General features: G+C 32.3%; 6 protein-coding genes across 6 annotated transcripts; 2 read left to right on the top strand and 4 right to left on the bottom strand.

Annotated features, from left to right (window-relative positions):
- The first annotated feature begins 19 nt into the window (after window positions 1-19).
- Window positions 20-810, top strand: Lipt2 (Lipoyl(octanoyl) transferase 2). Its single transcript, XM_047061908.2, has one exon. The coding sequence runs from the start codon at window positions 107-109 to the stop codon at window positions 785-787; it is 681 nt and encodes a 226-aa protein (XP_046917864.2). The 5' UTR covers window positions 20-106; the 3' UTR covers window positions 788-810.
- LOC124498232 (inosine triphosphate pyrophosphatase) lies at window positions 777-1,545 on the bottom strand. The gene is made up of 3 exons (XM_075728537.1): window positions 1,384-1,545; window positions 1,194-1,318; window positions 777-1,141 (listed from the first exon to the last, which is right to left on the bottom strand). Exons 1-3 carry the CDS (start codon window positions 1,465-1,467, stop codon window positions 784-786), a joined length of 567 nt encoding a protein of 188 aa, XP_075584652.1. The 5' UTR covers window positions 1,468-1,545; the 3' UTR covers window positions 777-783.
- Window positions 1,546-2,654: 1,109 nt separating this feature from the next.
- On the top strand, window positions 2,655-18,235 carry LOC124497988 (dystonin). Its single transcript, XM_047061685.2, is given in 10 exon segments — window positions 2,655-3,775; window positions 4,676-4,830; window positions 4,889-5,264; window positions 5,266-7,977; window positions 8,055-8,345; window positions 9,240-17,192; window positions 17,266-17,383; window positions 17,441-17,556; window positions 17,617-17,761; window positions 17,827-18,235. Coding segments are annotated over 10 exon segments (12,351 nt in total). The 5' UTR covers window positions 2,655-3,490; the 3' UTR covers window positions 18,027-18,235.
- On the bottom strand, window positions 18,236-19,821 carry LOC124498119 (endoplasmic reticulum-Golgi intermediate compartment protein 2). Its single transcript, XM_047061832.2, has 6 exons — window positions 19,646-19,821; window positions 19,465-19,573; window positions 19,349-19,395; window positions 18,862-19,281; window positions 18,698-18,793; window positions 18,236-18,627 (listed from the first exon to the last, which is right to left on the bottom strand). The coding sequence occupies exons 1-6, from the start codon at window positions 19,731-19,733 to the stop codon at window positions 18,284-18,286; spliced, it is 1,104 nt and encodes a 367-aa protein (XP_046917788.1). The 5' UTR covers window positions 19,734-19,821; the 3' UTR covers window positions 18,236-18,283.
- LOC124498142 (meiotic recombination protein DMC1/LIM15 homolog) lies at window positions 19,741-21,395 on the bottom strand. The gene is made up of 7 exons (XM_047061851.2): window positions 21,208-21,395; window positions 21,095-21,145; window positions 20,804-21,036; window positions 20,649-20,743; window positions 20,503-20,590; window positions 20,357-20,454; window positions 19,741-20,301 (listed from the first exon to the last, which is right to left on the bottom strand). The coding sequence occupies exons 1-7, from the start codon at window positions 21,265-21,267 to the stop codon at window positions 19,889-19,891; spliced, it is 1,038 nt and encodes a 345-aa protein (XP_046917807.1). The 5' UTR covers window positions 21,268-21,395; the 3' UTR covers window positions 19,741-19,888.
- Window positions 21,380-22,661, bottom strand: PIG-M (Phosphatidylinositol glycan anchor biosynthesis class M). The gene has a single exon (XM_047061811.2). The coding sequence runs from the start codon at window positions 22,620-22,622 to the stop codon at window positions 21,411-21,413; it is 1,212 nt and encodes a 403-aa protein (XP_046917767.2). The 5' UTR covers window positions 22,623-22,661; the 3' UTR covers window positions 21,380-21,410.
- Between the last annotated feature and the right edge of the window lies 1 nt (window position 22,662).

Below are 22,662 nucleotides of genomic sequence, written 5' to 3' on the forward strand. Positions count from 1 at the left end.
TATGTGTTTTTTGATCAAGACCTTGCACGAGGATCTCTCTTTTTTTGGGATTTATTTAACTCAAATTTACTAAATTAATTTTCATATATACTCTCAAATAATAAACATGTACCCCCCAAAAATACGAGTCATTGATTTGAATCGTCTTAAATATAGTACAGCTTTATATATACAACAAAAATTATTTACCAAAGTTCAACAAGAATCAGCGACAAATTCAGGACCAAATTATTTAATATTCGTTGAACATGATCCAGTTTATACAATTGGTATTCGAAGTAAACAATATTCGGATAAAGAATTTCAAGAAAAACTTCGACAATTAGGAGCAGATTTTTCTTTAACAAATCGTGGTGGATTAATAACATTTCATGGTCACGGTCAACTAGTTGCCTATCCAATCGTGAATCTTAAAAATTTTCCCATTACCAAAAATAGTGTTAAAAAATTTGTTTGTCAACTTGAATCAACAATTATGGATGTTTGCAGCGAATTCGGAATCAAAGCAGCCAGATTGGATGGTTATCCTGGCGTTTGGGTAGATTCAGAACGAAAGATTGCTGCTCTTGGCATCCATTGTAGTCGATATGTAACGATGCATGGAGTGGCTATCAATTGTAATGTCAATCTTGGTTGGTTTGATCACATTGTTCCATGTGGAATTGAAGATAAATCAGTTACATCAATATCAAATGAATTAAATAAGAATATTTCCATTGATCAAGTAAAGCCACTATTTTTGAAACATTTTTGTGATAAATTAGAATGTCAAATTGAAAAACATTAATTAAAACTATAATTGAGTAGAAATTCTTTCAATTTTGTTGTACAAATGAAACGATGTGATATAGTGTTTTTTAATGAATAATCCATTTCTCCATACGTTTGTTGATATCCATTTGGCTGAAAACAAGGATCCCAACCAAAATCAAGACGGCCTCTTGGATGAACAATTTTTCCATCGATCATACCGCGAAAAATATGAACAGGGCCATCGATATGTTCCATGAAAGCCATCATACAAATGGCTGTTGCTGTTTTATCATGCCAATCTTTTATTATTCTAGGCAGACCTTCCGCACCTATTGCATCCATAAACCATTTTATATAAGGACCAGGTAATCCTTTCAAGGCTGTAATGCTAAAAAACAATCGGATAAATAATCAGAAAAAGAATGAATCAAATCACATACTTGAGTGAAGTATCCTCGACCAATACTGGTCCATTTACAATACGGATAGCACTTTTACATTTTTCTTCAACAATAAATTCTAAATCTCCTTGATATTCTGGCAAATCAATTTTCTGATGGACAATCTGTTTCATGTATAATAAAAAAAAGGATGATTAGAATCACAGAATAAAAATGATTTATTATATACTTGAAACATTGAATTATCACCAATTATATTTATAATTTCATTCAATTTATGTTTGTTTCCGGTTATGAATGTTATTGTTTTCATTGTTAATTTTTTTTTACAGAAAAGAAAATTCACGTGGAAATTCGTACAGCTGATTTTCTTCCCCGGACATCTGTATGTTTGTCTGTCTGTCCACTATATATAATTAAGGTTAATATAGATAGCACATTTGAAACCGATTTATCAAAAAAAAACTACCATTGTTTGTCTGAGATCAGAACAGAAATTAATCGTTATGTATAGAAAATGTTCTTTGTGTAACGATGATCATCATGGATACCTAACCATGGATACCATATAATTTATTCGAACTTTATTCAACCAAATCTAACCAACTAACATCCGGTTAAGAATGAAATTATCATTACAAAGCCATTGAAAAAACAATGACTTTTTTATAGAAATAAAGACGAGACTCTCAACCAAATTGGAGAAAAAAAATCCAAGCAATATATGGCATAGCAAATGTCTCTATATATGCAAACTCGTGAAAATTATCGAAGTGCGTTTGAAACAACAATCAACATATATTTAAATTCAAATAGTTGTTTATTTCATTTGGGACAATTTCGTGGTCGTCATTACAATGAATGAAACAAATCGGAGGATTGTCATGATCATCATCATCATCATTTGATGATTTGCCATAAATGGTAGAAAAATTTCGCCTTTTTTCAACCAAACAAACAAGCAAAATTAACAAGTTGCTTGCTTTTTTTTTTTTTTTTTTTTTTTGATCGACAACGATAAAAGAATGAATGAAAGAAAGAATCCCTGAATACAAATTTCAGAAATAATAGAGAAAAATAATATGAATGAAATGAACGCCTCGCGATAGCCTCGAATCTATTCCATTCATTCAAAAAAAATCTCTTTATTCAACCAAACTTTCAAACCAAATACATCAATATATAATGCAATATATACGAAAGAAGAAAAATGTGTGATCATAATTATGATCGAACAACTACAAGTCAACAATCAAAAAAAAAAATTATATAGAAGAATGAATGGATGCGCTTTCGAACATCGATCCACAAAAAACATAAAAAAAACACAATAATAAACTTGGATGCAACAAGTTATAATGTTGGCATCCAATGTATATCTATGCCAACATTTTTTTTTCTCTCTCTCTCACACATACACACATACAATTCTTCCACAACTAACCATATGTTTATATATGCCACACATACATATATACACAAATAAACATTTAGACCGCCACACACATTTGTTGTCGTTGCCGACGACGACAACGACTACTTTTGATAAAGACTCACCTGTCGATTTGATTTTTTATTTGTAGAATGAGAATGATAATGCTACATGCTACCTGTTGACATTCTCTAATATTATATTCCCATTTATCTATATTCACCCCTTCATCAAATTGATTCATTCGAAATTCGAATGAATGAATCAAAATTTTTACTATCGAGGATAGTTTGTTCATTAATTTTTTTTTTTTACTATCAAATTCATTCATTTTTATTCTGTCGTTTGAATAAGACATCAAAACAATTGAATATTTTGATTGAAAATCCATAGTTACTAATCATCATCATCGTTATTTGTTTTTGTTTCGTTTGTTGTCGTTGTCATCGATAGAAATTTCAAAAAAAAATCTGTTTGTAGAATCCTTTTTTTCCGGCACATCGAATTAATTTTTTAAATATTCCAGCAACTTGTTCATCAACCAGATTCTTGAAATTTTCTTGACATTTTCAACGTACAAATATTACGGCAATAATATAATTTATTATTCATTTTTTTTCGTGTACTCCTCTAAAACGCAATTTATAAATTGGCAGCTATTATCAGTCAATCACTAATTCATCATTCAAAATCTATCATCAATTCCTCATCTACTTACACTAATTATTTATATCTGAAAAGTGAAGAAAAAAAAATCTGTAAACCTCAATTATCATCCACAGAAAATTAATACTAACCCAAAAACACTAATCAAATTGATTACCATCGAATCGAATAATCATCATTTACAAATGATTTTTTGTTGATTATCTTTGAAAAAAAATCAGAATAAACCAAACACAAAATGTATAAATTTGACAAAGGTAACCACCGACTTTTTGTAAAAGGATCTCGTGAAGATGATGATCCGGATAATATTGCCGATTCGAATGATCGTCATTTAATCAATGATCATACAGTCGATCGACAACAATATGAATTTGATTCAAAAAATCATATGGCATCTGCATCACAAGAGACACGTGAATTATTTCGTACAAGTAACAATCGAGCTGGCCTAAAAACTGTACAAACAAAACGTGTGGCTAAAAAGATTACCACAGTAAATCGTGGTGAACAAAGAAAATTGGTAAGCCCTATATTCATTTTTTTATTTGTTCTTTATCTATTGATCCATCCATTCGAAGCGTATTAAAAAAACAATAATATTTGATTGACAATCAAAAATTAGTTTAATTAGAATACATTTGTTCGTTTCCGCTGCTCCCACCAGAAAATTTCTGAATTTTCTTATAGTAATTTTCTTTCAGAATTCCATCGGATGTAGGTTGCTGATGAAGGTTCTTTAGTATTTTTTCGAGCACGAAATTTTAATTTTATGATTGCAACTCTTTTATCAATTCATTTATTGAATTTCTATTACCTATGCATATAGGCTTTATATGAACTATTGGTTGATTACTTTTTATGGACATTTTTTTTAATTTTGCTTGCTTTTGTGATCACACAGAAAAGCGAAAAAAAATGTGGCAAGGTGAGATTTCTTCTTACTTTTTTTGTGTGTGTGTGTGTGTGGACAAATGATGATGATGATGGCGACAATGATGTGTTGTTTGTTTGCCAAAACAATCGCCCACCATCAATGCGTAGGTTTCATAGCTTTTTGGAATTATCTATGTCGCTGGTGTGATGATGGAATGAATATAATTTTTGTTTTTTTTTTTGTTTCGACCTCCATTTCGGATTCATTTTAGGAATGTAATATGGAATAGATGGAAAATTTTTCTTTTTTTTTTGATGTAACAATAACCTTGTATCCATAATGATTGGTTCATTTTGAAATTTTAAGTTTTTTTTTGCAATTGCTTAAAATATAACGCCTATTAAACATATTATGAAACAATTTTCTTGGAATCTGCTTTTTTCTGGTTGGATGGATCAATTTAATTATTATTAAAGTGATCTCTAGAAACTAAAAATGATTGAATCAAATATATTTTATTTATTTATTTATTTTTAATTTTGACAGCCAACAATTTCAATGCTCGAAGGAAATAAATTGAAAGAAAAATTAATGAAATGGGCACAAAAATCAACACGTGGTTATCCAGGTGTGAATGTTTGTGATTTTACCAATAGTTGGCGTGATGGCCTCGCATTCAATGCCATTATACATCGTAATAGGTAGGGTTTTAGAAATTGTAAATATCAGTTATTAATGATTGATGCAATCAAATTATAGGCCTGATTTGCTTGATTATCTTAAATGCCGCGAACGATCAAATCGAGATAACCTTCAAACTGCATTTGATGTTTTATCGAAAAATTTTGGCATAAATTGTTCGCTTACACCTGATGAAATTGTCAGATCTGAACCAAATGAAGATGAAATGCTTAAATATTTAGAGGAAATTTATAACTTGTTTCCGAATCCTCCAGATCACAATCCATTATGGGATGCAGAGAAAATCCGTCGAATCGATGATTATAAAGATTCGGCAAGTCGTCTATTAGTGTGGCTTCGTGAAAATATTCCAAAATTGAATGATAGAAATTTTCCAAATCAACTAAGAGAAATGGTTCATCTTAAACGTGAAAATGATCTATTCAAAACGGAAACAAATACCACCGAAATTGCATGATAAACAAAAATTGGCTAGTATTTATGAAGATGTATTGAACATGGCTCGTTCATTACCAGGTAGACATGTTCGAATTGAAGATGAATATGACATCAGTAATATTGAAAGATTATGGAAGAATATGATCACTGCTCATCAGAAACGTGATCACGATATCTTAGAAGAGATTGCGCGTTTAGAAAAATTGGAAAAGATTGCCTCAGATTTGGTCAAACAGATACAAATCTGTGAAGATAATCTGGAAACCATAAAGAAACAGATTGCTGAAGAAGAAAAACAGGTGTTGAAACAAGATCCATTAAAACCAAATTTCAACATTGATAATATTCAAAAAAATCTAGCCGAAGAAGAACGCAGAATTGCCAACATGTACGATGTTTTGAAAATATTGACTGATAATAAATACCATGCAGCTAATTCATTGCGAAATCAAGTGGATTATTTACATGACAAATGGAAGAGCTTGAAATTCAATTTTGACAACAATGTCGTAAAAGTTTTGAATGATCGAAAAGAAGCTGCCCTACGACGACCAAAAACCGAGGAAGAATTAATCAATGAAAATGAACATTTCCGTTTTCTTCATGATTGTATACAAGAATTATTGAAGAAAAGAAAATATCTCGAAAGTTTGAATATTGGCGAAGATCTTCATACCATCCAAAGACGATTGGAACAATTTCACGAAGAACAAAAAGAATTGAAACAATTCCAAAGCAAAATCGATGAGTGCCATAACCGTAAAATACACATCAAACGAGAAGAAATGCCAATCTATAACAACATGTTAGATCGGCTTCGAACTGCCTATGATGAAACAACTGGCTTTGTTCGACAACGAATTGACCATCTTCAATCGTTGTTAGATTTTTTCAAATCAGCCGAAAAAGAATTATTATGGATCAAGAATAAAGAGGAGATTGAAATCTCTCGCGATTGGTCATTGAAAAATCATAACATTGAAGAATTGTCAAAATATCATTATAATTTGGTCAAAGAGATGGAATCACATGAACGTGAATTCAATAAAGTGCAAGAAAAAGGTGAAAGTTTGATTAGAAATCGTCATCCAAGCACCAAATTAATTGAAAATCTTATGGCCAAAATGCAATACAATTGGTCATGGTTATTGCAGCTAATCAATTGTTTTGAACAACATTTAAAACATACTGGTGATTATTATAATTTCATGGATGATGTTAATGAATCACGAAAGTTGATCAATATGATGGAAGACAAATTGAATTCTCAATACAGTCGGCATCATATTACGATTGAAGAAGGCGAAAAAATGATGCAAGAAATGAAAGCATTGAAAGAAGACATCACTAAGATTGGCATTACTATTAGTGATCTCGAAGACAAAAGTTCGACTATTGTCAATTTAAAACAACGAAAAGCACCGCTTCCTAATCCAATCAAAGTCAAATCATTATGTATGATTAAACATGAGAAAGGTACGATTTCAAAGAATGAAATGGTCACATTGTTGGATAATTCACAAAGAAATAAATGGAAAATTGCCTCACCAAACAATGCCGAGTTGGCTATTCCAAGCGCCTGTTTTGTTATACCACCACCGGATCCAGATGTTCTTGAAGCATTGAACGAATTGAAAAATAAATTGGATTCATTGATTGGTTTGTGGGCACAAAAACAAAGAGAACTTCGTCAAAATCAGGTATTGGCCTCTTTAAAAGCAGTGAAAGATATCGATTATCCAACATATTGTTCAATGGATCCTCGGCAGCTTGATAAAATAATGCGAAGTCTTGAAGATGACATTAATAAATTAGCACGTGAAGGTCCACCTGATGATCCAATGATTCGACGATTATTAGATGAATTTGATGATATTAAGAAAAAGTTTGCCGATTTTGAAGCTCGTCGTCGTCAAGAAGAGGAAGATAAAAAGAATCAGGCAATGATACAAAAATTCATTGATTCCGCTAATGATCTTTTACAAAGATTACAGGAAAAGGAACGCATTTTGATTCAACGAGCACAAAATCAAATTCCACGTGAAATGTCCATATTGAAAACACTTATCGATGAACACGATGAATTTGAACGTGATCTGAAACAATTTGAATCACGAATCAATGAGCTAAAACAAGAATATACTCGAATTCATAGTAAATCACATGCTGCCGAATCTAAATATGTGACAATAATTGATACATGGGAACGTGTTTGTAAAATGTCTAAAGATTATAGTGAACGTTTGAAAGCTTTACAAACAGTATTGGATGATGTGGAACAAGCACGAGTTACTTTGAATGAAGTACAATCAAGTCTGATCCTGCATGAAGAAATTCCTGCCGATGAAATCGATCTGAATCAAATGTGTAATGAACTACGTAATCTACATAAAAAAACGAATCAATATAATGAATCATATGATCATTTATTATCCAATGTGACCAAAGTTCGACGATTGGTTGAACGAACACGACCAAAACAGACAACACATGCTGATTTGAATCGTCTTGAAGAGGATGTAAAAACATTATATAAAAAATGGAAAATGGCATCCACACAAATTACCGAACGACTTTCGATACTGGAATTGTGTAGTGATTTATTGAAAAAATATCGATCATTAATGAATGTGGAGAAAAATTGGATAACACAAACATCTGCTCGTGTCAACACTGTACTGAATCGTAGTGATCTAGATTATGTTTCGGTATGTTTATTCAGATGAATATTTGTGATGTTTTAAATAATTTGTTTTTATTCAAATTTATTATATTCAAAATTTAGAAACTATATGAAAGTATTGTTGAAAGAAAATCAGCCATTGATGATACGAATACCGCAGGCAATCGTTTCATACATGAAGCCAAATCATTGATGCAAAAAATCAAAGTCTATAATGATAGTCTTGATGATTATAATGTTGAAATCAGCGCTAAACGTGCAAGAAAATATGCAGGTGTTGAAATTGTGGAACAGGAATTGGAATCGCTTAACAATGAATATAAAAATCTTTTGGATAAAGTACTCTCCTATTTGAATCAATTACAAGATGACGAAAGTCGAATGCGGGAATTTGTAAGTATCTCAATCTTTTTATAAATGTAGTTTAATTTATTTTTTTTAACAATTTATGATTTTATGTTACTAACCAAATACTAACCAAAAAATTTTCGATTGTTTCAGCCATCTAAAAATGATGATCAACTTGAAAAAGGATTAAATATTAATAGTGATGATGATAATAGTTGTATGGATAATCAATTGGTTAGATCCATATTAGTTTTAGATGGCTCTAATTTTAATAGGAATAGATTGGATGATAATGGGAATATTTTACAACAAAAAAATCTTATTTTAGATTACAGATTAATAAGGAATCCCTCATTTGTTGCTAATGAGTGGAAATGGATTCGATCATTTAGAGATTTCTTTATGAACCTCAACGATTCGGACCAAAGAAACTTACTTCATCGTATGGCATTATTATTAGGATGTTCATCTGATAATAGCAAAAATCCATTTTTAGTGTTAGGGGAACTTTCATTGGTTGGTGGACCTCATGGAAAACTTTTGGAAAAATTGAAAAAATCTGGAAACCTTGTAATGGATAACAGGATAGGTTCTAGCAATAGATTTAAAGGGATAAATAATCAGTTGGATGATTATAATGAATTGGACCAGATTTCCATTGAGGAACTACCTTCTTCGGATGAGATGATTCAACAGCAACAACGAGATGATGCTGATCTAGGCCATAGTTTTGATTCGGATTCGAAACTTAGGTCTACTCGTCCTCTTTGTGCGAATTTGTTGATAGACTTGGATCTGTTTCTTGGTCTCTCCGAAAATGATGTAATGTATCTTTACATCCTATTTATGATAAGTGATATCGATTATCGATTGATTTTATATTTCTACGTTATTAAGAATGTTTATTAATTCTTTTTTTTATTTTGCTTTTCAACATAGAATTCCATCGCCGACAAACTAAAATATTGGCTGGATCAAAAAGAAAAATTAATTTCAGTTCTTGGACCTATCGGATCCGAGCCATACGTTGTCAATAGCCAATTGAGACAAATTACTGTGATGAAAGATGAATTCTCATCACAGGAACATCTATTGAATAAAATGGACAAACTTGGCCATTCTATTTTGGAACGAATGGATCGCACCAATCCTTACTATAGTGAAGTGCAAAATAAAATGAATGACATTCATAAAACATGGAAACAATTGTTGGCTATTTTAGAAGAACGTGAAAAGAATCTTTTGCTTGTCAACGAAGCTTCAACAGATTTTCAAAACAAATTATCAAAATTACAGCAAAATCTGGATACTATTTCCGATGAATTCGATAAAATTGTGAATTCTAATTTGGAAAAAGATGAACAATTATTGAAGATAACAAATCTGGAAGAAAATTTAGAATCACAACGACCATTATTGGCAGAATGTAGTAACGCTTGCAATAATCTCATCAATCTACTTACGGATAATGCCTCTAAAAATGAGATAAGAGATAAATTTAAATATGTTGAATCTAAATACAATGATCTTTCGCGAAAGATTAGCAACAAAAAAGCCGAATTACAATCAACAATTAAAGAAGATCGTGAATTCTTCATGTCTTGTGATCAACTTTTAGAATGGCTTCGTAACATGTTGAATACATTATCCAAAGATATTAAAGTATCAGCCATCTATGAAGTTGTTTCCAAACAGATTCAAGATTTCGAACCAATCTATCAACAAGTACGCGACAAAGAGCATGAAGTTCATATGGTCATAAATAGAGGCAATAATCTATTAAGTCGTAGTTCGGCATATCGTGCTGAAACATCCAATTGGCGACAAACATTGGACAATATAAAACGTCAATGGAATTTGGTCGAAAAAGAAGCTTTGGAGAAAAAATCAAAATTACACAAATGTCTAGACATTTGTCGTGAATTCAATGTCAATTATAATGATTTATATCCATTATTGGAACAATATGATTCCAAACTTCAAAGCTTTAAAGATGTTCCATTGAATCGTCCAGATTTGGAAAATCGATTAAAAGATATTCAATTCCTCAAAAATGACATCAATAAACGACAACGTGATTTTGATCATCTACGTAATTTAGCCGATCAATTGGTGTCGATTGCTGATACTGATAAGGATCATGTGAAAAATCGCATGAATCAATTGAAACAACTATGGGATCGGGTCAACTCTGAAGTGTTGAAACGTTCCCAAATGATCGATTCAATTTTGCATAAATTGATCGCCTATCAAGATAGTATGCGTGATTTCAATCAGGCAATGCAGCGTATCGAAGATAAGATGATGTCACAACATGCGTTTACTGATCAAAAATTGGTCGATCGCATGAAGAATCTTTTGGATGAAGCTAAAGGTCTTAGACACAATTTGGATCAAGTAAAAACACATGCCCGAGAGTTGATCAATGAAGTTAAAAATGAAAAATCTACACGACAAATTGAGAATGAAGTACGTGAAGCCGAAGAACGTTATCGTGCATTATTGGACAAACTGGACAGAAAATGTAAAGATCTTGACGTATTGGCCAACAATGTTAAAACATTCACCATGAAATTGACAGAAATTCAAAATCAATTAAATCAATTGGAACAACAATTGAATAATATGGCACCGATTGCACGTCATTCAGATATTCTTCGTCAACAAATGGCCGAAATCAAAGATTTTCGTAATGATTTAGAAAAGGTACATCAAAAATTAAAAGAAGCCGAACAATTTTACAAAAACATTACTGATAAAGATCCATCATTCGACAATAACATGTATCGATATCAATTGGAAAATATGAATCGACAACATGCACGATTAGATGATGCAAGCCGACAACGTTTGAATAATATACAAAATATGATCGATAAATTGAAAGGATTCTATAATGATTATGATGGTTTGGATAAAAACCTGAACGATGTGAACAAACAAATTGATAACTTGAAACCAATAAGTCGAGATGTCGACGCTATTCGTGCTCAACAAAATGAATTCCGTAATTTGAATGCAAATTTGGTTGAACCCTTGGCAAGACGAGTGGATGATTTGCTTCGTAAAGCCAATGGTCTGATCCAATCAGCATTGCCAGGCGTCGATACCAGTAAATTAGAACAAGATACTGACAAAATCAATGGCAAATGGAATGATTTAAAAGAGAAAATAAATGATCGTGAACGTAAATTGGATTCTGCCATATTACAAGCCGGTCGTTTCCAAGATGCAATGGATGCATTTGAAAAATGGCTTAAAGATGCCGAAAACATGCTTGCCAATCAAAAACCACCAAGTTCTGATTATAAAGTACTCAAAGCACAAATCCAAGAACAACAATTCATCAATAAAATGGTCGATGATCGTGAAAATAGTTTGAAATCTCTAAGAGAAATGGGGCTAGAATTTATGCGAAATCTAGATCACAATGAAAAACATCATGTTGAAAATCAATTGAATGATCTATCCAAACGATTCAATATTCTTAAGAATAATTGTTATAAACGTTTAGATTTATTGAAACAAATTTTCCCGATCGCTAAAGATTTCAGTGATAAAGCTGTGCCTCTTCAGGAATGGTTGAATCAAACGGAACGTAAACTTAGTCTTTTGAAACATTCTCCCATTGATCAAGATAATGTTAAAAGTAAAATCGCCGAACATCAAATGTTGCATCAAGATGTTCTCAACCACAAAAACGAATTTGAACGTTTGACTGAGATTGCACAAAACTTAATCAGTCTTTTAACTGATGATGAAGCTCAAATCGTTGTGGATAAATCAAAAGAATTGACCGACCGTTATGCCAAATTGGTTGAAGATAGTCTTGATTTTGGTGAAATTCTGGATGAATCGAGAAAAATTCTTGAAAACTTCCTCAGTAACTTTGACGATCTATTTAATTGGCTCGATCGAATGGAACAAAGAGTGAACAAACATAAAAATTGTGCCATTACTGTCGAAAAGATTCGTGAACAATTGGACGATTTACATGATATTCAACGCGAAATTCAGTCAAATGAACCACGAATCTATGAAATATTTAATGTAGTTCAATCATTAAATCGTGGCGATTCCTTGATGATCAAACAAAAAACTGATCAGCTTCAATTCCGATTCAATGAATTGAAAAGAAAAGCTTCGGAGTATATGAACAATTTGAAAGATGTGCTTCCTGTGGCACAAAATTTCTACAATGCCCATGATAAATTGAACGCATGGCTTGATGTTGCTGAACGTAGTCTAAAGAATTTGGAATCACAAAGCTTGAAGCAACAAGAATCAACGATTCGAACACTGGAAAGTCAAATCAATGAGAATAAATCATTGCTTGATACGATTAATAATTTGGCTCCACAATTCTGTAATTACACTAGCGGTCAAGGTACCGCTCATATTGAAAGCATAGTCATCAAAGATAATCGTCGATTCAATAATGTTTGTGATCAAATTAATAGACAAGTGGATAAGATCGATGTGTTGAAGCAACGAAATGATGAGATTGTCAATGATATTGATGAATTGTATGAATGGTTCAAAGATGCCGAACGACAATTACTGGAAGCCGAAGGTATTCCACATGAACCAAAGAAATTGACTGTCCTGTTGAAGGAAACAAAAGCATTGTATGATGATATAAACAGTCAAAAAGGAAGAGTACGTGATGTTCTGGCTAATGTTAAAAAATTGATTCGAAATAACAACACAGAAGATATGATTCATATTCGTGAAAAATCTGAAGAATTGAAAGATTTAGCTAATCATGTTTCACAATTATGTTTAGATCGATTGAATTTATTGGAACAAGCTTTACCATTAGCCGAACATTTCTTCGAAGCTTACAATGAATTAAATCAATGGTTGGATGAGACCGAAAATGAAGCCCAAATGTTGGGTGGTGCAATCAATGCTATCCGAATCAAACAACAACAGGAGATTATTAACCATTTGAATCGATCAATTAATGAACATAAACCAGTGTTGGAAAAATTGAATAAAACTGGTCAATCATTGATTAACATTGTTCAAGAACGTGATGGAAAACAAGTAAAACGATTGATGGATGACATCAATGATCGATTTAATAATCTTAAAATCAAACTGCGAGATCAACAATTAATTCTGGATTCAGCTTTGCAAGAAACATCACAGTTCACTGACAAATTAGACGGCCTTTTACGAACCTTAATGGACATTCTGGAACAATTGAAAAATGCTGAGCCCATTTCAGCACATCCCGAAAGAATCCGGGAACAAATTAACGATAATGATTCTATTATTGATGAACTGAACAAAAGAAAAATGGCTTATGAAACTGTTTCTCAGGTCGCTAATGATCTTATCAACAAAGCTGGAAGACATGATGATTCTGTTCGTGACATCTATAATCAACATAATAAACTCAAAGATTGTTGGAATCAATGTAATACACTGGCTCAGAATCGTAAACAATCATTGAATGATGCACTAAAGATTGCCACCCAATTCTGGAATCAATTGAATGATGCAATGGAATCATTGAAAAATATCGAAAAGGCAATAATGTCTGAAGAGCAACCAGCTTGTGAACCAAACGCAGTATATAGACAACAAGAATTTCTGAAAGAAATCAAACAAGATTTGGACAACGCTCGAACCAAAGTAGATGATTGTAAAATGACCGGAAGAAATTTAATGAAAATTGTTGGTGAAAGTGATAAATATGAGATTAAGAAAAACATTGATGAACTTGAAAATTATTGGAATAATATTGCCAATCTGTTTAGTCAACGCGAAAAAGATCTGAAGAATGCAATGGAAAAGGCTATGAAATTCCATGAAGCTCTTCAAAACTTGTTAGAATTTCTCGACAATGCTGAAGATACATTCAACAATTTCGGGCCAGTTGCTTCTGATTTGAATATCGTGAAAAAACAAGTTCATGAATTGACTAATTTCAAAAAACATGTCGATTCACATGTGCCGGATATCGAAAACTTTAATCGATTAGCCAATGAATTGCTTGAATGTGTGCCATCATCTCAAGCTAAAAGTATCCGTGAACCAATGAACGAAGTAAATCATCGTTGGGATGATCTTTCCAAAGCCATTGCTAATCGACAAGCCGAATTGGAAAATGCATTACTCAAATTAGGACAATTTGAACAATCGTTGAATGATTTCCTGGAATGGATGGCTAGAACAGAACGAACACTTGATGAAATCAAACCAACATTCAGTGATCCTCAAGTATTGGAAATTGAATTATCAAAATTCAAAGTTTTAGAAAATGATATCTATGCACACCAAAGTACAGTGGATACTTTGAATTCGGCGGGTAAAATGTTGATCGACAATGAACGTGGAACAGAGAATGCACGTGCCACACAGAATAAATTGAACAAATTGAATTCAAGATGGCAACAATTGTTGGACAAAACCGAACAACGAAAACGAGAACTAGAAGAATTGTTGAAAGAAGCACACTGTTTCAATCAAGAATTATTGGATATGATCTCATGGATCAATGACATGGATAATGAATTGAGCGTATCCAAACCGGTTGGTGGTTTACCTGAAACAGCCCGAGAACAATTGAATCGTTTCATGGAGATTTACCAAGAAATCGATTCAAACCGATTCCGAATCGATTCATTGATTGATCGAGGCAATGAATATATTAAACGATCAAAAGAAGCGCCCACTTTGCAGCATAATGTGAAGACATTGAAAACTAAATGGGAAAATCTATTAGCCAAGGCAAATGATAAAAAAATCAAATTGGAAATAGCCTTAGCAGAAGCCATTGATTTCCATGATACTTTCAATAAATTCGTCGAATGGTTAACTGAAGCCGAAAAGTATTTGAACAATCTTCAGCCAGTTAGTCGTGTAATGGACAGAATCACCAAACAGATCGAAGAACATAAAAATTTCCAAAAAGATCTTGGAAATCATCGTGAAAGCATGATGGAACTTGATAAAAAAGGAACACATTTGAAATATTTCAGCCAAAAACAAGATGTTATTTTGATCAAAAATCTTCTTGTCAGTGTACAACATCGTTGGGAAAAAGTATTGGCCAAAACAGCAGAACGTTCTAGAAATCTTGATTATGGATTCCGTGAAACCAAAGAATTTTATGATGCCTGGAATAATTTGATGGATTGGCTAAATGATTTGGAAAAGAATTTCGATTCAATACAACAATTGAGCAACAATTCTGATGTGATTCGACAGATGATTCAAAAACATCGAGAATTCCAACGACAATTGGGATCAAAACATTCACAATACGATGCTACGCTCAAGATGGGCAAGAATTTGAAGGAGAAAGCACCAAAGGTTGATGTTCCGGTTATACAAAACATGATTGATGAACTTAAGAATAAATGGAATTCTATCTGTAACAAATCAGTAGATCGACAACGGAAATTGGAAGAAGCTTTATTATTCTCCGGACAATTCAAAGATGCCATTGATGCTTTATTGGATTGGCTTGATAAGGCTCGCGAACAATTGCTCAACAATTTATCAGTGTATGGTGATCTTGATACAGTTACTGCATTGGTTGAACAGCATAAAATTTTCCTAGAAGAATTCAAACGTCGTGAAAAGAACCTTCAATCAGTTCACAGAATTTCGGAAGAATTGCGAAAATCTTCTCCAGGTGATGATTCATATAATATTCAAACTGAAATTGCTGCCATTGATGAAAAATGGAAAGAAGTCGAGCAATTGAGTCGTGAACGATCGATCGAATTGGATAAAGCAATGATTGAGGCTGAAAAACTTCACAAAGCAGTCAATATATTGCTTGAATGGCTTTCGGATGCAGAAATGAAACTTAGATTCTCTGGGCCGATGCCAGAAGATGAGAGTGCTACAAGAGAACAAATTTCCGAACATGAAGTGTTTCTGGAAGAAATGTCGATACAAGAGAAAAATAAAGAATCGACAGTAAAAATCGCTCAAGACATATTAAACAAATGTCATCCAGAAGCCATCACTGTGATCAAGCATTGGATTACCATCATTCAATCACGATGGGAAGAAGTAAACTCTTGGGCTAAACAACGTGAACAACGTTTAATTGATCATCTTGAATCTTTGTTGAACATTATGGATTCATTGGAAAAAGCCTTAGCATGGTTGATCGGTGCCGAAGCTGCTTTATTAGCAGCCGAAACACAACCATTACCTGATGATAATGTGGAACTTCATAAATTGATCGATGAGCATGATCGATTCTTAGATGAATTGGAAAAGAAAGGCGTGGACATTGATAAAATTGCTAAAACGTTTGCCATCAAAAAGCAAGCGATTGCTGGATTGAAAACTATCGATCGTAAACGGGGTCAAGGACCACGATCGTCTACTCCGATTAAGATTCCTTCCAATGATTTTGGTTACGATGTTAAGCAACCCAAAGTAAAAGAACTACTTGATAAATGGAGCAAGGTCAATAAATTGGCTCAAGATCGAAAGAAACGATTGCAAGATAAGCTAGATTATAATAATGAAGTTGAACGTATAAAAAACTTTGATTTTGATGAATGGCGTCGATCATTTTTGGGTTGGATGAGCAATAAAAAAGCAAGAATTATGGATTTCTTCAAGAAAATCGATTCCAACAACGATGGTCGTGTGACAAAATCTGAATTCATTGAAGGATTCGTTAAATCGAAATTCACGACAAGCCGATTAGAAATGGAAAAGGTTGCCGATATTTTCGATCGAAACAACGATGGATATGTTGATCACAAAGAATACAATGACACACTTCGACCGGAGCGTGATTTACCAAAAACCGAATCTGAAATTATACAGGATGAAGTGCAAAAACAAGTTGACAAATGTGCATGTATGGAAAAATATAAAGTGTCACAAGTGGGCGAATGCAAATATAGAGTAAGTGAATTTATTTTAAAAATCATAAATTTATCTAAAGTTCATCGTATATTTTTCGAATTTTGTTCTTTAGTTTGGCGATTCCCAAAAATTGCGACTTGTCCGTATTCTTCGTAGTACAGTCATGGTCCGTGTTGGTGGTGGTTGGATTTCACTAGATGATTTCCTCAAGAAATACGATCCATGCAGAGGTAATTATTGTGAACAATGATTGTATGACAAAATTTTTATTGCCCTCTTTGAAACAGTTAAAGGTCGAACCAACATTGAATTACGGGAACAACTAGCTGCTGATTTCGATACAAAAAACAAACCATTGTTCAATGATGATGGAACCATTTCATCAGTTGGACCAATCACCAAAGTATGTTAAATAAACTCAGAATTTTGTTTATTTATCAAAAAATTTCATTTAATTTTACAGATTAAGGAGAAAACAGATCGAAGTCTTCCAATGAATTCACAGGACCAAGTTCGATTCAATTCGACTATCACTAGTGATTATAGTTTCAGTGATCATGCCGATAGTTCCGGAGCAAAATCCCGTCCACGAAGTCGATTGACAATTTGTATGCTTAACAATTGATATATTCTCTCACATCGTTTTATTCATTTTTTTTAATGTTTTCTATAGCTTCAAATAGCCGACCAGGAAGTCGACATTCCAGTCAGCCACCAAGCCGAGCTGGTAGCGATCTATCTATTGATAGTTTAGATATCAGCAATCCTAAAACGACAACTACTACTACTTACAAGTATTCGGTCAAATCTAGCCGTAAACCGAATTCCCGACAAGGTTCCTACACTAATCTTCGCGATTATCGACTAAAATAAACTAGAATAAGGTTGCCAGATCGGCCAAAGAGTCTGGTAACTCTAAACTAGAATTTTGGAATACATCCACAATGCATACAAAATATTAAATTCGATGATGATGATTTTATTCGTGATACATTTATTTGAAAAATATATTCGATGTGCCTTAAAAATTCGTGTATATAACAAGTTGCTGGAAAAATAAACAACATTTTAACTAACAAAAATTTGTCAAACATTTTTATTTATATATACTATATAGAATAGATTGTAATTCACTGGAAATGAATTACTCGATGTTTACGATATTTCAAATCAATTATATCAATCCAATTTGTGAACAATTGATTAAACATAATGGATAGTTCAATTATACCACCGACAATAGCGCAAAGACGAACCAAAAATTTCCAAATCGGTATACTGTTTTCTAGAACATCAATTTTTAAACCTTCAATTTCATATTTAAAATAAATTCCTGGAACTCCATGTAATCCGGCTTCATGATTAACAATTAGATCACGTTCAGTTACTGAATATTGATAGGTTTCACCTTCATATGAAAAGGTTTGAACATTAGTCAGGACAACCTTTAGATAGTATTGATATAAATGATAATCTATAATGATAAAAAAAATAATCATTTTATATTCAAAGAATTTATTTGAAAAAAAATTGCTATCACAAACTTGAATGGGTGATTTTTTCAACGCCATCTAACGTATTGATTGTATTGACCATATTACCAAAGGAGAATTTTTCGATACGATGTGAAAAATTCACGGCTAAAATTTTTATTCAATTTGTGGATAATTATTATTTAGTTTTAAATATCAAAATCAATCATACGCACATTTTTCATAATCGATTAAAGATAAATGAGCATGTCCAATTGGCAATGGTAAATATTTACCAGCAGCGATATGAAAATTACCAGATACTTTATTGACGATCAATGTACCATGAAGTCGGCATGAATCAGAATCTCCATTTTCTGATCCTTTATGAAATGTGAACAATGGAAATTGATTGTCGATATCATGTTTTTCTTGATTATTATTGTCATCAGAAGATGACGAACGTGTATATGGTTTCCAAATCATTCTATGGATATTATGATGTTCGTCACGGATAAATTGACTTAGTTTTTTCATTTCATTCCATTGATTCAATTCAGTACCGGTCAATTGAAAATTTGTTCCACTTTCTTTTAGATGACCGTAATTGTACATACTATGTTTGTTTGTCGAATCCATGACATCGGCACCGACGTCTATTTTTATTTTGTTATTAAAAATTATAAATCAATATAAAATTTTAATGAAATGATTAATATTTACTTGAGCAAGGTGTTGCCACGGTTATGTCTACATTTATATTCAATTTCCTTGAATAAATGAAAAAGAGAATCGATTTGTAGAAATTGTTACAGAAAAAAAACGCAAACATTATTTACTTATCAAATACTGTATCAACCGAATAATTATAGATGACATCGGAGTCAAAATAATTGAAAAATTCGAAAAATAAAACTATAGCGATAAAAATGTAGGTAAAAATGGAAACTAGAAGAAAAAAGAAAATCTTCATTAAAGCGATTATCAAATTAAGCGAACAAATATAAAAAAAAAACAAACCAGTGCCACCGGCCAGTGACGATCTTGTAAAGCAAGAATCTATCTTAGGAAAAATATCCAATTTAGAGAGAAAAGAGGATCGATCCATAATTTCATTTTAATAATCAATTTTATTTTGAAAAAAATCAATGAAAACTCATTGTTTGAAACTCATTGTGAATGAATTGGATTCTTTGTGTACTAGAATTTATGGATGGGTATGATTTCAAATTGAACAAAGAAGAAAAAATTTCAGAAAGAATTTCATTCTTTAGCATCCGATATTCCACCATCGGTGATGGAAAATGTAGCTTCGTTTTCCGGTAAATCAGGACTATCATATATTTTCACTATTCTTGTATCACCACGACCTTTTTTCAAACTCAATCTTACGGTGGAAGCATGAGCTATGATGTGACCTCCGATTGGTTTTTTGGGATCTGCTTGAAATGACATAGTCGAACCAGGGTCAGCCGTCATTTGATTTGTGATGAATATGGCTACGTTATATTCTTCTGCTATTTTCTGCAATTTGGACAAGTATTGTCCCAATTTTTGTTGTCGGTCAGCAAGTTCACCACGACCGCTATAATCAACACGAAAAAGGGCCATTACTGAATCGACTACAAGCAATTTATAAACGCCGATTTCTTCATGAAATTTTGCAGCGACACCGTCTAAAAAAATAATTATCGATTTTTCAATCAGATAATACTATTCAGATTTTCATACCCAGAATTTCATGTTGTTGTTCACTTGTATATGCCCGGATGTATAAAACGTTTTCGAGTGCAGCTTCTACGTCCATCTTGAATCGTTCTGCAATTTGTCTAATCAAAAAATGGTCATTTTTGTTATCATTTTGAAATAAAAATTACTTAAGTCTGTTTGGACGGAAAGTGTTTTCGGTATCGACGTAAATCGCTTTGCCACCTCGATAATTATCCGATGTAATTTGACATGTTGCTGAAAGAGTGTATGAAAATCTTCATATTCATATTGATATTCATATGTAATCACTTACTGCAAAGAGTATGACATAACTGAGTTTTTCCACAGCGAAATTCGCCAAACGCTTCTGTGATGGACATACTTTCGATGCCACCGCCCAAGAGAGTGCTAGGTGATTTGAATTAAAATTATTAATAAATAATTTCATCACGATAAAATTCATCATACTCAAATTCCTCACAACCAGTGGAGACTTTGAAAACCATTTTTCTTTTTTCTCTGAATTGGGAAGCAGTCATGAAAGTGAGATCGTTGCATATTTTAGCCGCAGCTTCTTTGATTTTGTCGACTTTAGCTTCGCTTAATCCTTTGATTTGAATCAATTTTTTCTTCATGTGCATATTAATTCCTTTGATAGTACAAATTCCGGCTGCTTTCAGCTTCTTCGTATCAATGGCGCTCTTGAAATAAAAAAAAATCATTTAATATCAGTTATTCATAATTTTTATTTATAATTACAATGCCATAATCATGAAGTTGGTCTATATCATGATACCAGTTTTCAGCTTCCTGCAAAAGGCGAAAAAAAAGTTATTTATGTTTATTCATTAAAAAATGCTATATATTCTCACACTCTCTGATTGAGTTTGAGTTTGAAGTTGGCTCGATTTTTGAAGTTGTTTCGAAGACATTTGAAATAAAATTTGATGGAATTCTCGTGGTCAAGATGATACTAAATCGAATGAACAATTGGATGTTTCGAACGTTCGGAAGAAAAATTCAAAAATAACGTTATGTTATGCATTATTTTTTCATTCGAATGTAATTTAATCAGTTATTTTTTCCTCAATAATTTAGGATCATCAACAAAATTTGAATGTAAAAATATTATAATATACAGATTTATCAATACAAAAATAATACTAGCTGAACAAAGCCAACCTAGAATATCCCATTTACGAAATTCAAACAAATAAGCAAATAAAAGCCAATTAAGAATGGCGTATGACCACAAGACAATAATGACGAGCCATTTTTTCCATGTAATTTTAAAAAATGGTACAATAAATGGCAATAGACACATATACCATTCGAAATATTGAGCTGTAATCACTTTGTTTAACGTAACGAACAGGTAAGTCTGTAAAAATAATGCAATACAAAAGTTTGACTTAAAAGTTATCGATTTCGTTGCACGTTGATTGTAATAAATCGGTATTATTATGGTGACCAATAACATTTGCGGAACGAATGCCATTAATCCAATGATTTTTTGTGTTGATACATTATCAAATAATTGAAAGAGGTAAAAATATGGGCTAAAGTTGTGTTGAAAATCTTGTCGGTAAAAATGATATAGCCAGGCCTCTTCTAAATAGATTGAACCACATAATAAATAAGAAAAATAGGTGGGAATTATCAAACCGGTCAAAGTGGATATGATGAAAATTATTTTTGAAGAATTTGGAATCAATGAACCAAATAAAGATGAATTTCGTTCGGATAATGCTAGATAGAATGTTGGAGCATAAATTATCGGATAGATCTTGAAATGAATGACAAAACCAAAACATAAACCAGCCAATTTGTACTGTTTTTTGTTGAAGCAAAAAATGACTAATAAGACCAATGTACAAATCAATGATTCGGCACTTCCTCTTGTACTAATTATCAAAGTTAATGGATTATAAAGCCACAATAAATAATATCGAGAATATCGTTTGTCCATTATATTGTAGATAAGAATGCCGCCAATTATATCAAATATTGACAATAATAATTTTCCAAATTGAGAAAACCAAAGAAGATTCGGTGTCATAAATAACGCCAAAATGGGTGTATAACGGTATGTAGGCCTATCGAATGGTGTGGAACCATTCAATAAAAATCGAGCACCATCAGTGAAAACTACATAATCAATATCAGTGTATTTTACGTCTAAAAATTTATCTTGAATTTCACAGAATAAAATGAGAAAAACATGAATAAAAAATGAAATCAATGAATGGGCAAAAGGCCCAAGATTTAAAAAATATTTCCATAACATGATGTTCGAAACGAGCGTGAGCCCAACATGATCATCAATA

Source organism: Dermatophagoides farinae, chromosome 2 (assembly GCF_024713945.1).
Source record: "Dermatophagoides farinae isolate YC_2012a chromosome 2, ASM2471394v1, whole genome shotgun sequence".
Classification (NCBI taxonomy): Eukaryota; Metazoa; Arthropoda; class Arachnida; order Sarcoptiformes; family Pyroglyphidae; genus Dermatophagoides; species Dermatophagoides farinae.

Bases quoted from the DNA above. Each gene is read 5' to 3' on its own strand.
- LOC124498119 (XM_047061832.2), bottom strand. From the start codon at position 19,733: ATGGATCGATCCTCTTTTCTCTCTAAATTGGATATTTTTCCTAAGATA. The intron at 19,396-19,464 runs GTAAATAATGTT...CATTTATTCAAG, and splicing joins GTTGATACAGTATTTGATAA to GAAATTGAATATAAATGTAG. The intron at 18,628-18,697 runs GTTTGTGATAGC...TTATCATTATAG, and splicing joins TGAAAAAATCACCCATTCAA to ATTATCATTTATATCAATAC.
- Lipt2 (XM_047061908.2), top strand. From the start codon at position 107: ATGTACCCCCCAAAAATACGAGTCATTGATTTGAATCGTCTTAAATAT.
- PIG-M (XM_047061811.2), bottom strand. From the start codon at position 22,622: ATGTTATGGAAATATTTTTTAAATCTTGGGCCTTTTGCCCATTCATTG.
- LOC124498232 (XM_075728537.1), bottom strand. From the start codon at position 1,467: ATGAAAACAATAACATTCATAACCGGAAACAAACATAAATTGAATGAA. The intron at 1,319-1,383 runs GTATATAATAAA...TACATGAAACAG, and splicing joins GTGATAATTCAATGTTTCAA to ATTGTCCATCAGAAAATTGA. The intron at 1,142-1,193 runs GTATGTGATTTG...ATTGTTTTTTAG, and splicing joins GTCGAGGATACTTCACTCAA to CATTACAGCCTTGAAAGGAT.
- LOC124498142 (XM_047061851.2), bottom strand. From the start codon at position 21,267: ATGTCTTCGAAACAACTTCAAAAATCGAGCCAACTTCAAACTCAAACT. The intron at 21,037-21,094 runs GTAATTATAAAT...TTTTATTTCAAG, and splicing joins AACTTCATGATTATGGCATT to AGCGCCATTGATACGAAGAA. The intron at 20,744-20,803 runs GTATGATGAATT...CAAATCACCTAG, and splicing joins ACTGGTTGTGAGGAATTTGA to CACTCTCTTGGGCGGTGGCA.